The 13,116-nt window shown below is 37.3% G+C and overlaps 1 protein-coding gene across 1 annotated transcript in view; it reads right to left on the minus strand.

The window, feature by feature from the left end:
• NFATC3 (nuclear factor of activated T-cells, cytoplasmic, calcineurin-dependent 3) overlaps positions 1 to 12,294 on the minus strand; it is a gene marked incomplete at its 5' end in the record, with an annotated part of 52,634 nt that extends 40,340 nt beyond the window's left edge. Inside the window, 2 exons of the mRNA XM_010075874.1 lie at positions 1 to 163; positions 11,163 to 12,294. Of these exons, the coding sequence (XP_010074176.1) occupies positions 1 to 163; positions 11,163 to 12,294 (1,295 nt within the window). The remainder of the gene's footprint in view (positions 164 to 11,162) is intronic.
• Positions 12,295 to 13,116: the final 822 nt, after the last annotated feature.

A 13,116-nucleotide genomic window follows, 5' to 3' on the forward strand; every position in this document is an offset into this window, starting at 1 on the left:
CTTCACTACGGGGTGTCCTCCAGTAGATGCTTTTACTGCTCCTCTGCTTCCTTCTGTTTCATAGTGAGCTCTGTGATGAGTTTTAGGCTGGACTTCTATTTTCAGTTCACACTGCCCATAATGACTTGGTAAAGGCCAGTCAAGAGGTGGCAATGAAGACGTGCTGCAACCAAGACGAGCACATTATGGTCATACGAACCATACGGCCACAGTACAAACAAAGTCATTTTACTGTACAATACAGACAATGAGGTCACTTTCCTAATAAATAAGAATATTTACCAAATAAGAATAGCTATGAGCCTAAAACCATTACTTGAAAATTCCAAAATTTTGCTGGTGCATTAAAGTCTTCAATTAAGTACTTCTTTTGGGGTTGTTAGAGTGGAATTTTTTCCTTGCAATACCTGATGAAAAGAATGGTACTGTATGAGCCCCCGCCCCACCCCACATTACCAGTGCTATTCTGTAATGCCTTTATATTTATTTTGGATCCTCAAGCATATCAGCAAGCAAGGTCAAATGTTGTTCAGAGAGAACAGTCTAAATTCAATTTGTAAGTCATTAAGTTTTAACTCTCTGCATTATTATCTTCCAGCTTGTTTTTGTTTTTCTAAGACTAGTAAGCACTGCACTTCGTTAACTATCATTCAAATGAACACTACATGATGATCCAAAATTCAAAAGCTAGTAGTCCTATCTAAGCATAAAGACTTACTGCAACAAAGACACCTGAAGCACATGCTTATTTTATCCACAGATTAAATATATCCTTACACACAGGAGCAAAGTCACTCCAGGGAAGAACAAAATGCAGCAATAGAAGTAATACAGAAGAACCTCAAAGGGAAATATGCCACATGATATCACCAACGTTTTCATACCTACCCTTTTACCTGCATAGATTTATAGACTTACGATTCTAAAAGGATGGATAGTCAGATTCAAGTCAGTAATTACCTGGTAGAGCAAATTAATTTATGAATATTTAAAAGTGAACGTTTAGAGCATCGTGTACCAGACAAGAATACTTAAAATAAAAATAAGCTTCTGTTAAAATAGTTCTGTAGTGCCTTACTCTGACCAACAGGGAAAGCAAATTAGGTTTTAAAGACATGGACAGATAGTGGTTTGCATCGCTATCTGAGAAAGCTCAATTCCATTTCTTTCTGCTTTACAGGAAGCCAGGAAAACCCCACCACCAATTCAAAGCCATGCAAATTTCCACAAACATGCATAGCCACAGGTCCAAGAAAGATAAATTATACCTTCTGGAGAATTTAGCTAAGACCTGTAAAACATATCCACAGTTGAGAAAGAAGATTTCTGTACTGAACAAAAAAGAAAAGAAAGCTCTGTCTTTAGCAAGTATCTGGATGGACTTGGGCTCAGCCTGCAGCACCATACATCTACCTTTTACTACAAAAATCACTGTCACTAAGCATCAAAAAGAGTAAGCACCTTTCACTAAGCACCAATCTGAAAGCAATGGGAGGAACAAGAGTATTTCCCTTTCTTCTTACTGAAAGGAAGAAATATGGGCAATAAATCATCTCCACAAGCATTCAGCATACAGCAAAGACTCTTCTTCCCCTAGTAAGGTCTGGTGACTGGTCCTTCCGCAGCAATAGTATTTACTGGGTAGGAGAGGACTGGTGGTGTCAGCAGTAAAAGAGGAAGCTGACAGGAATGCAGTAGAAGCCCAATCCTTCCAGATACTTACCACAGGCCAAGACGTACTGCCTAAATGCTACTATTGGCTATCAACTACACCTTGCCATTCACTTTATAACTACTGAAGGAGAAGAGCACTCAAGTCTTCAGTCTGAAAAAGGAAAGAAAATGTCAGGATTAGAAGATACTAAAAAGAGTTTAAAAAGATATGTAGCATGCGAGAAATTTTTTTGTAGTATTTCTGGAAACCTTCCCCCAACCCATATAACCAAATACTTCATGTCAAAATAACTGGCATACACAGTGAACAGGCACAGTCCGTAAGAGAACCTCCTGTAACACACACACCACAGAATATACCAATACTAGGAGGTATTACTGAAAGTTTAATAATAAACTCAGTCAAGAAAAAAGTATTTGTTGCTTGTGACCATCCTCCATACAGCCTCTCAGACCCATTCCTTCCACAATTAACTAATGAAAACGTGGCACAAGCTGTATCAGACTCCCATTATCTCCTGGAAAAATATTTGAAATACTAGAACAAACATGGAGACAGGAAAATAACCAAGTCTCAAGATTTTGTCATTCTTTGAAAACAAATAGAAAACATCAGCATGAGAGAGCAAGCAAGCACACAACGCATGCACAGATGCCTAAAACATCAAAAAATTGGAAAGCTTTCAAAATGCAGTTCTTCAAATAAATTAGATAGCCTTTGAGGCTGTGCTGCATCAAACTGTAACAGGCTAGAGAGTTACAGCTACTTCCCTTGGGGTTTGATGCTGGATACCCAAACTGTTGTTTCTCTCCGAGTATTTTTCTTGCTGTCTCCATCACCCTCAACTTCTCAGCAGGAGTGGAATCTTTAAAAGTTTCAGGGTACACTGTCATACACCTTTCTGCCCTGTGAGGATATCAGTTTAATGTATTTCTGCTTCCACATCACCCTTCCACTTGTTTTGAGCCAAATGCTGTAGAGATACACATTGAACTGCCTCAGTGATCTAACTTTATTTGATTTTGAAAGGTAGATTTTTGAATCTTATTAATTTACCAGAGCCCCAGTTGTCTATTCAGCTTCTTCAAACAGAACTAGTGGGAGGGAGGCAGAGTGGGAACTTCCTAGCCAGCACTGTCACCTCCTGAAAGTCACACAAATCCACAAGATTGGACACTAGGTAAATGTTAAAAATATCAGAATTCAGCCTACAGACACTCCTGGGGTTTTTTTGTGTGTGTTTTTTTTTTTTTTTTTTTTAACACTATGTTGAAATCAATATGAAACGAAATCATGTCAGCGTTGAGGGGCAAGAGGCAACAAGTTCTCATACATTTTGAACACTTTTCAATATGAAGCAATGCTATTTTTATACCAGATACTGGACACGGGAAACCACTTCTGAAGCTGCTAGCTTTACTGCATTTAAGGATCTGTTCTCAAGAAAATATTGCGCAGACTAGACTATCAGGTGAGGGTCAGCAGTAAACCTGCTAGACTTCTAACTCACCACAGTTATCTTATCAATGGTAAACTGTGCACTGAACTCCAGCAATCTCTGATAGTTTGGAACTTACAGAAGTTCAACATTTAGTGCTGCATTACTCTTAAAATACCTGGAACATGTTTAAGAAAAAGAAGTTCAGCTACTTCAGAAATGAGCAAAAATTTGGTGTTACAAGAAGATTTCTGTCTCTCCCAGCTTACACACAGCACAACAGCATTTGCTCTATCAATAAAGCCATCGAACTTTGCATTCAGAATCCAGATCAGCTGCTGACTGTGGGGTTTCTTCAAGTCATTTTAGATCCAAAGATAACAAGAAATAAGAACCTTTGTTATTTAAAACCCCTCACTTTTCAGACTTGATGGGAGAGGAACACGTTTGTCCTCATTTCCACGTTTCATTACAAAATTCTACCCAGTTTATCACCAAATTACTGTTAGAATAGCTTGTAACTTAGTCTTTTACAGAAGTTTCTCTAATTTTTTGTTTTCTTTAAGTGAGTAAAAACCTTATTAACAATTTAGTAACCTACTAATAAAGCACCAAATCACATGTCAGGAGACAGAAGTAATGAGTGACAGTCATTCTAAAACTTTAATGAAATAAAATCTTAGCACGTTGTTGAAACTCTACCAATGTTCTTCCAGTAATACCAAGGGAGTTTTATAATCTGATTAATCCAAGCCTCCAAAAACTCATACTCCTATCACATCAAGATTAAAGGCTTTAGAGAATAGCAGCTATCAAAGGAAACTCAGAAGTAAAGGAACCCTTCAGTAGCATCCTCAGCAGAAGCCACTGCATTTAAAATTACCCTTTAGTGATGACTTTAATTTAACAGATACCTTCTTCCCCTGCAACTGTTATCTCTAAAACAGAACTGATGAGGAAACATCTAATGTTCAGCAGAAGGACAGCCAAATGTGCCCATACAGGCTTTAGAGCTGTAGAAGTCAGGCCCACCTCATGGGCTGACTGTGCCTCTCTCACACAGGAAGAAACAAACCCCAGGAACAAGATGGCTTGTTTGCATTTTGACTGTGGCCCCGCAGCAGCACATGTGGGACAGAAGGAAGAACAAAGCCTATGAGAGCCATTAAAAATAAACCAGTTAAAAACTTAAAACTGTTACCTTCCATTTGTAGCCCTCTTCCTGGGTAAGTCACTGGACAAAGAGCTGGGGGTCTGTGCAGACTGCTAGGGCTGGTACCTCAGCTGAAGCACTTGTGCAATTAGCTCAGCTTTAGTCTAATGCTCTCCTGGCTTAGAAAGTTTTGGAACACAGGTGGAACTGATATAAGAACCTGTTTTATCCACTCTGTATGAACACGTTCCTGCCCCTTTGTAGTCACTAATTCTAGTAATAACCTTTCAAAGATACCCACTAGGATCTCAAGACGCTTGTGAAAGTTCTTACTTCCTGTGTTGGTTGAGATTCACAGATCTCCTTGGGTGATTCTTTTATTATTTCTTAGTTGCAGCAAAAATAACATTTTCCACTTACAGGTCCTCCCAACACCTGAAGAGGGAGGGAAAAAGCTCACTGACCATACAATGGATATTCCACATCTCTTCCTCACCCCAAATTTTTGCAGAGATTAATCAACAGCGTATCCTGTGACAAGTCAATGTTGCAACACAGCAAGTCCCTGAGAATCTCAGGTCGTAACTATGATCCAATACCATGGTCCTGTTCCAGAATGGTTGTAGAGCCAAAATACCGCTGTGGTTGCTCTTCACTATGTAGAACAAAGCAACATTTTCCCTGGTGGAGAAATTTTGGAGTTAAGAATTTTGGGGCCATTCCAGTTGCCACAGTGACTTATCAATAGACTTAAAAAATACTATTCACATTTAAAATATCACTGTTCTACTATTAGCAGACCCACAGTTAACTGTGCTTCCAGAGTATCGATAAAGTATACTGACAAATAGAATCTATATTCTGTCACTTCAGAAAAAGTAGAGAGCCAAATCACATGTACAGCACAAAGGTCCCACAGGGAACACTACCCAAATTTCTCTGGATTCATTAATGGCGTGCAAACATTACCGCAACAGCCTAGCTTATTAAAAATCTAAGAGGTTCAAAGTTCTCTTGCTCGTCTCACTTAAGTGGGTCCTTATCTTCAAAGTCAGCTATTTGCAAATATTTTCACTCTAAAGTTTTGCTAATGTAGCACAGCCAGTGTTATTTCTATTTATCAAAATAAGACGATAAATACTTAGCAGACTATGTTTGCCTATAGTCCACTCACATTGAAAGATTTTGTCTTAATTTTAAGACCTAATTCCCAATAGTTATCTTAAAAATGGAACATAATTCTGTTCCTTTCTACTCCTCAGACTTTCAAGAGAAGGATTCAGGTTAAAGAAGCGACTTTTCCAAGTATTCGACCATCTACCACTATATTTAAACTATTATTTTCTAAGAGAGTAAGCAACACTGTCAGCAATCCTAGTTTCCAGCAGTAACTGCCAGATAATTGTAGGTAAAATATTCTCAAGTTGCCATTAAGTATCCATCACTAAGGAGATTCCTGAGCTGTAAATAATCTGTCAAAGCCTGCTTGTTCATCACCACTGGAACAAATAAACTACTTGATATCCCGTCACTCCTCAGTGCTCTAGGTTAAATTTGTGACACAGCAGCCTAAAGACAGACACCAGTTTATATAGCACATTTTAAATCAATGTATAAGTCTAAGAATTCCATGAGGAACACAGTAAAAGAAGCTACATTTTATTTACGTTTTATTTCAAGATTATTTACCAGTAATTAATATTGCCTGCTTATTTACCAGACGCAAAACCACCATTTGTTCCCATCAAATACTTCAGGGGTTAAAGAAAGAAGGAAAAAATGAATGACTCATTAACCTGCAAAGTGCCTATTTGCTTGAGAGACAGATTAGATTCTCAAGATCTCCTTTACAGAACCTAAAACTTCCTGTCTCACTAGCCATTCATGTTAAAAGTCACAAGTTTAAAGCAAAAGAAAACAAAACAACAAACCTAAAAGCAAAAACAACCGAACCCCCATCACTTTCAGTTGCATCATCTTTGACCACTCTACAGGTAACCACGATACAGGTAACGCCCAAGTTGCCTGTATCACTGCTGGCCATGTCCTGATGGCTGTTAACTCCTGAACACCATGACCATGTTTGTTAACACCGTAAGCTGTACTTTTGTGACAAGTCCTCACCAAAGGAATGACACTACATTATATTATATTCTACTATACTGATTGCTCAGTAGAGGCTTCTGGGTCATCCCTACACTCTTTTTATTCCCATTGATTGAGTTTTAAAAAAAGTATTGTAAAATAGACTTTATGATTTTTTGTTTTGCACTTTCTGGAAATTTTACAACTGTGAACATGTTTCAGGGGAGATGGTTTGGACACATAAGAGCTATATACACTGTAACCGAGAACATTCATTTCTGTAAAGTGAATATACATATCACTTCAAAATACTATTTGCTACTCATCTTCCTCATACAGCAGCTTTGTATCCGAGGAGGCTGACTGGAATCTAAAGAAGAAAATTTTAATAAAAGGAATCAGTCTTGAAGACCTTCCCAATATTACACTATTTCAAAAATATTTACTAAATACCTACTAAATAGAAATTTCATAATGTTTCAAAGACTTAAGGTAATTCACACGAGCATACTAACCCCTTTGAGACGGTGCCTCAGTATGAGCAGGAGGATCAAATTTAGATATTTGAATATGAATAGACTCTAGGAAGAAACACTTTCTCTACTATTCTTCTAGACTATTTATAACTTATACTGACATAGGCTATCGAAATAAGAAGGGGAACTTTAAGCATCCATCTTTCCCCTCCAACATCCAATACAGAATTTGGGAAAGGAGTGAAAAAAAAAGAGAATCCAATTTATAAAAGAATCTGAAATAACTTTACGCAAAAGCCTAGAAACAGGTCTTCTAAAGAGATTTAGTGAAAAAAAAAAAAAACTTGAATTTTTTCTGTGCACGCACAAGCCTAGAAACAGGTCTTCTAAAGAGACTTGGTGAAAAAAAAAAAAACTTGAATTTTTTCTGTGAGTAAAACTCAAGCTCTAGAAGTAGATGTGCAAGAAAAAGTCATAAAATCAGCATCTTCATGAAATGTTAGGGTAATAAGCAAATGGGGAGGTCCGATCTGCTATCACTACATGAAGACCCCCAAAAAGAAAGGGATTTTCCAAGTGGAAGGGAGGGAAACACAAGACACACAGATAAAGCCATTCATCCTGGGGAGAGGCTGGGGGCTGGAAGAAAGAGGTGTCTTAAATAACAGTAACAAGAGTAACAATGTAATAAATAAAATTATTAAGGTAACTTCATTGCTGAATATTCTGTAAAATGATCAACTTAATCTACCATCGAAAGTGTGCTCATCTGCCATGGTACTTCGTTACTGACATCATCAACAGGTACCTTCAATATTCCTACGTACAGAAGACACTACCTAGTTCCTTTTTACCTATTTGAAAGGAATTCCTATTACCTATTTGAAAGGTTCTGTCCACTGTCACCTGTCTACACTTATGTTTGACAAGGAAGCAGAAATGTGACTCAGGGCACATAATATATACACATTTTTCATATGCTACACACTGGCAGATTATGGGTTTCTGTGACCAAATAACAAGTTGTCATCTTAACAAAACTGTTTGGATGGCATCCAAAATACCACTAAAATGCTCAAAACCATGTTACACATTTTAAAATGTCAGAATAACTTTATATGCTCGAAATCAGTAATGTAATTTACCTCATGCGCTACTTTGTACTTGACAATGCAATCAAGACATTATTTTAAAAATTATATATTGTAACATATTACAATTAATATATTACTATATATAGTATGCAATAAAGATATAAATTGCAATTAACATCTGACAACTGAGGTGCTCACTTTTGGTCACTGCCACGAACTACTTAAGAAACAGTGGATCTTCTTGCACTTAATTTTTATTCATAAAAATATAAGAGTAAACTTAGCTCCCCTACTTTATAAGCATCAAAATTATATAACAGAATGAAGTGTTTTAACATACTGAAGATGCACACTCCCATAGCACCTATGCAACAGGCTACAACTGCTAAATAATTTAACATTTCACTGAGGATACACCTGCCAGTGCAGCCATTTCCACTAATTCAATAGTCAGACTAAATTTTTGGCAGAAAATGTATACAGCTTAACAGTTTTATTTAGTTTACTTATTAATAGGTGTAGTCTTTGTTTTCTCCATGTTTGCCCATTTTATATCTAGAGATGATCTTCAGTGCCAGCTTCTAAATAAATTCTGACATTTAAAAAAAGTATTTTTACTTCTTAATGAAAACAGTAAAATTAATTTTTATTCAGTTCTGCTTGGTTCTCCCCAATACAAGAGGAAGCAGGTTTAACTGAATATCTATTTTTGTAACTATTTTGGTCATCCCACAAAAGAATCCCAGATCCACACCCCATCTCGCCACATGCCTGTGCGTTCATGTGCTTTTACCTTTCAGTAGTGCTCACCTTTTATGAACTATGTTAGCCCGTGAGCGAACAAAAGTACCGAGTTAGGACTGCTGAGTATCCTACATAAATATAATACAAATCCAAAATACACAATTAAGGAAAAATAGTTATCATTGTTTTCATTGGAATGAAAAGGTTCTAGTAATAAACTGAAAACCTTCTATTAACAGATTAGCAGACTACAACAGAATTAAAAAAAAAAACAAAAAAAAAAACAAAAACACTTCAAGACAGTTAACATATCTGTCAACAACAGTAGTTTCAGATCTGGTAAACCAGAATTTTCCAGCTAGCAGCTTTGCATCTTTACTCTTGAACTTCACATTCGTAGACAGTTATGTGGAAGAACATGAAAGAAAAAATCACTTCTACTCACTGAAATCTGTACCTTTCTGAGGAGAAGAGAAATTAAAATCTGTGGTTACACAATTATGCAAAAATTACAAAATGGCTGAAGAAGTTGACAACTTCTAAAGAATTAATACAAAACTGAGCTTTAAAATTAACAAGTTTTATATTAATAAAAATGAGCCTTCTGTGTGGCACTGATCTATCAATACATAAGAATCCATTCAGCAGTAAAACCGATAAGTTCATTGTTAGAACTGAGATGGACACCAAAGTCTATCTGATAGTACCCACCAGAAGTTACACTTCGGGAAGCTCTTAAAAGGTATGATCCACTTATTTTCCATTTGTTTTAAGGATATTTCACTGTAGCCTGAAGGTACAGATTTATATTTCACCACTTGTGTTCGTAACTTCCTTCTTAGGTACTCAGTAGTACAAGTTGTAGCTGAATTTTCTCTATTAGTTCTCTGCCTAAAACACTCATGGAAAGAGTCAGCTAGAGCAAACTTTAGAAGATGACTGAGTGCTTCTAATAAAAATTAGCATGTTGCCAGGAAAGCCAGCATCAACTTTTCAACAAGCTGTGCTTTTGAGGGAGGTCCCCCAAAAGAATACCTCTTTAGTAAGCTCGCCTTACTGGGCACCACTTAATTTTCTGCTAAGATTTAAAACTGTGAGAGCCAGCGAAAAAATGTCTCCTATAGGGCTTCTCTGCAGACTGGTCAGAAACATTTCTTTCTTTATTTTGCTTCGCTTACTTTGGGCAAGGAGATGGCAGTGGGGAGGAAAATGTTAAAGCCATGAATATTGTCTAAGCAATTCTTTCTAAAATTAAAAATACGGAGTGCGAAAACAAGCACTTTGCAAAGATGACTTTGCAATGAGAAGAATGCTATATTTTGTCATTAACTTTTAGAATTTAAGCTTTGCCTTTTTCAAAATAAAGCATATATGCAGAGAATACTATCCTTGAAGAGCAAATCTTAAGGGATTGCCCATGGACAGAATGATACTATTTTAATCAAAGTTACTTTAATACCAATACAGACTAGCATGGAAGCACTGACATTTAAACCTATAATACGGCTTTTATACGAGTAATTGTGCTTTAAAGTTATTAACCTAATGTACCTTTCTTACAAAATGGGCACATAAAAGCGTTGCAGCTTCTTCCTCCCAGTACCTCCCTACCACTTATTGTTAAAACCTAGTAGACCAGGAAAAAGGTTCAAGAATGAAACGGATAACTCAAGCTGAGTATCACAGTATCTGTGCATTCAGCAGCAATGCTGCTTAAGGAGTTCTCATTTCTACTCCACCCACTGCATTGTGTTACCAAAGTGATTCTACAAGCTAAATGGTTGGGAAGATCACAGAACTGCTCCATCTTAAAAGCAACAGAATGGGAAGGAGGGGGAATTTTTCCCCTAACTGAACTAGTTCCCTCTTCTGAGCCTCCACAAATCATCCTGCTAGCACATGACAGGACCACAAAAGGAAAAGAGCTAGTTAACTCAGCACCATGATGGTGGAAATACCCTTGGAACCACAGCCCAGAAATCAGCTCTTTCTGGATGACTTTCAGTATGGCATGCACATTTATTTTCTCTATTCTATTTCTAGAATTCTATAAGCCCAAAGAAGCAAGTAAAACCAAAAGCAAATAAACTCCTCACCTCTTTTGTAGTCTCACAGTTTTATGAAATCACGTAAATCAGGTTTCTTTAGCTATATTGAAATGTTAACTGCTCAGGTTAGATGGAACTGCAAACCATGTGCAAAATCTGCAGACGTTTGATTCAGCTGGGCTCTGTGCATGTATGCAAACAAACGTTATTTAAATAAAACTAATCCTATGTTACAATGCATCAACTGTATTTTTAAAAGAAGAAAAAGATGGGTAGTCGGTGTCTCAACTTGTTTTTTCCTAATTATACCATCTACCTGCCTACTAGAAGTTTTCTTTAAGAAGTCTCAATGCATCACTGAAATATAAACATATTTATATGTCTATTTAAGATGCACAGGAGGGGAAAAATGGGAGGAAAGTCTTCTGAAGGACTTTCTAATCACTTACCGAAATATAGGAGTATGACCAGGCTTTGGTTTGTTCCAAGTAAAGTGCGAAGGAACAGAAAGAAATTGGTCTCCAGGCAAGTCTTTTTTCAAGGTGTGCTGAGATCCAGAGCAGTCATCTACTGCAGTTTCAAGGGATGACGATAAGTTACCCTGTTCTTCAGGACAGATATCTATTTTTCCAGATAAAGTGGCAGTCTGATCCTCTGAGGTCTTTCTTGTTTTTAAAGGAATATCAGTCTCTGTACAACACTGAAATGGTGAAAGGCCAGAATTAAGGCCTTGTACGTTATGGATGGAAGTGTTTAGCCACGTGTCTTCTGTTATGCTTCCTCTGGGAGAATGGCCAGGTGATGGAGTTGGAGAATGGTGAGGAGAGAGAGAACCAGCATAGCAAATCTCTGCACTGGAGTGTCGTCGTTTCCCACAGGGGGATGTAGGTCTTGATGAGGGCCTTGATGTTGGCCTAGGGCTTAGCCAATTTTCATCTGTAATACTAGTTCTAGGAGAATGACAGGGAGACTGTCTAGGTGACAAGGTGTGCCCAAATCCATAAGGCTGCTGCCAAGATTCATCACTGGGACCTCTTGGAGAACCACCAGGAGATGCCAAAGGAGAGCCAAGGGTAAATCGAGCAGCTGCTTCATTTAGCTCCGAGTCTACATCATCATAAACATGGGAAAAAGATTCACAAGAGGAAGCGTCTGAAAACCAACTTCTAGACGAAATGCTGCTGGCAGGGCTTGGACTAAGGGATGATTCCCTATATGACGGCTCAAGAGGAAGATAGAGATGGTCCCGTGAAGGCCTTTCCATATACTCATTTTCTGTGCCATTTGTGTGCAATTCATCTTCATTGGCTTCAATCCCTTGGTGACAGTTAGGTGAAATGGACGTGATTTGAATGCTAGGGCACTCGAAGGGCTTGGGTCCACCTAGTGGACTGTATTTGGATTCTGGTACCTCACCAGTTCCATCATAGTTCTTATGACTCTGAAGTCTTGTAGGTGGTGACAGAGGAGAGGAGTGAGACTGCAATCCATGGCGAGGAATACAAATTGGCTGATTTACAGAGGATGATGGTTGGTCTACATTAAAGATGTATATCGATGCGCAGTCATCTGACTCAAGATCTGAAAAAAAAAAAAAAAAAAAAAAAAAAAAAAAAAAAAGATGAACAGAGTCAGAACGCAATACTTGGAAAATGCCATAAACAAAATCCTGTTTCCCAGGTATAGCCTGTTCTCAACATCCTAGACATTTCCCATTACACTAGCCACACAAAATAAAGCTCATTCTTCATTTTAAGTTTTCCCCAGCCATATTTACAGCTAAATATGAGTACAGCATAGTTTTCTGTCATACATCTTCTTTTCAACCAGATTCCACAGTTCATACACATCTTCAGTGGTTGAAAATATAATACACACAGAAAATGGGTTTAAAATCTTGAAAGGATCTAAGCTGGAACACTCAATTCAAACTTAATCTTTCATAATTACATTCATTAATAAGTAAAACATTTTAAATCATAATCCATGAAAATTTAATCTTTTTGATATTAATAGAACTATGATACTATCTGCAAGCCCACTAGTCAATACTTAGAAGCATCAGAATATCGCATACATAATATTTTTCTCCTTTAACACTAGAAGGCATCTTACAGTGACTCAAACTTCAATGAAGATTATAAACAACTAAAAACATTAAATCAAAAGAGGCCTAAAAAAGAATATTAAAGATACTATGAAGAATCTTATTCCAAAGATATTTTTTGGCTGCTTAGAAAACTCTCAAGTGCCACAGAACAACATTTTTCAAGTGCAGTCTCACAAAGTTTCGGCACAAGTTGTTCAGCATAAAAAAGGCAAAACAAAATATTGTCAGATCTCACTAACTTATCCAAAACACAGGAAACATTCCAAAGAAAAACAAGCAATTGAGAAGTAGTG

This window comes from Pterocles gutturalis, unplaced genomic scaffold, assembly GCF_000699245.1.
Source record: "Pterocles gutturalis isolate BGI_N339 unplaced genomic scaffold, ASM69924v1 scaffold1228, whole genome shotgun sequence".
Taxonomy (NCBI): domain Eukaryota; kingdom Metazoa; phylum Chordata; class Aves; order Pterocliformes; family Pteroclidae; genus Pterocles; species Pterocles gutturalis.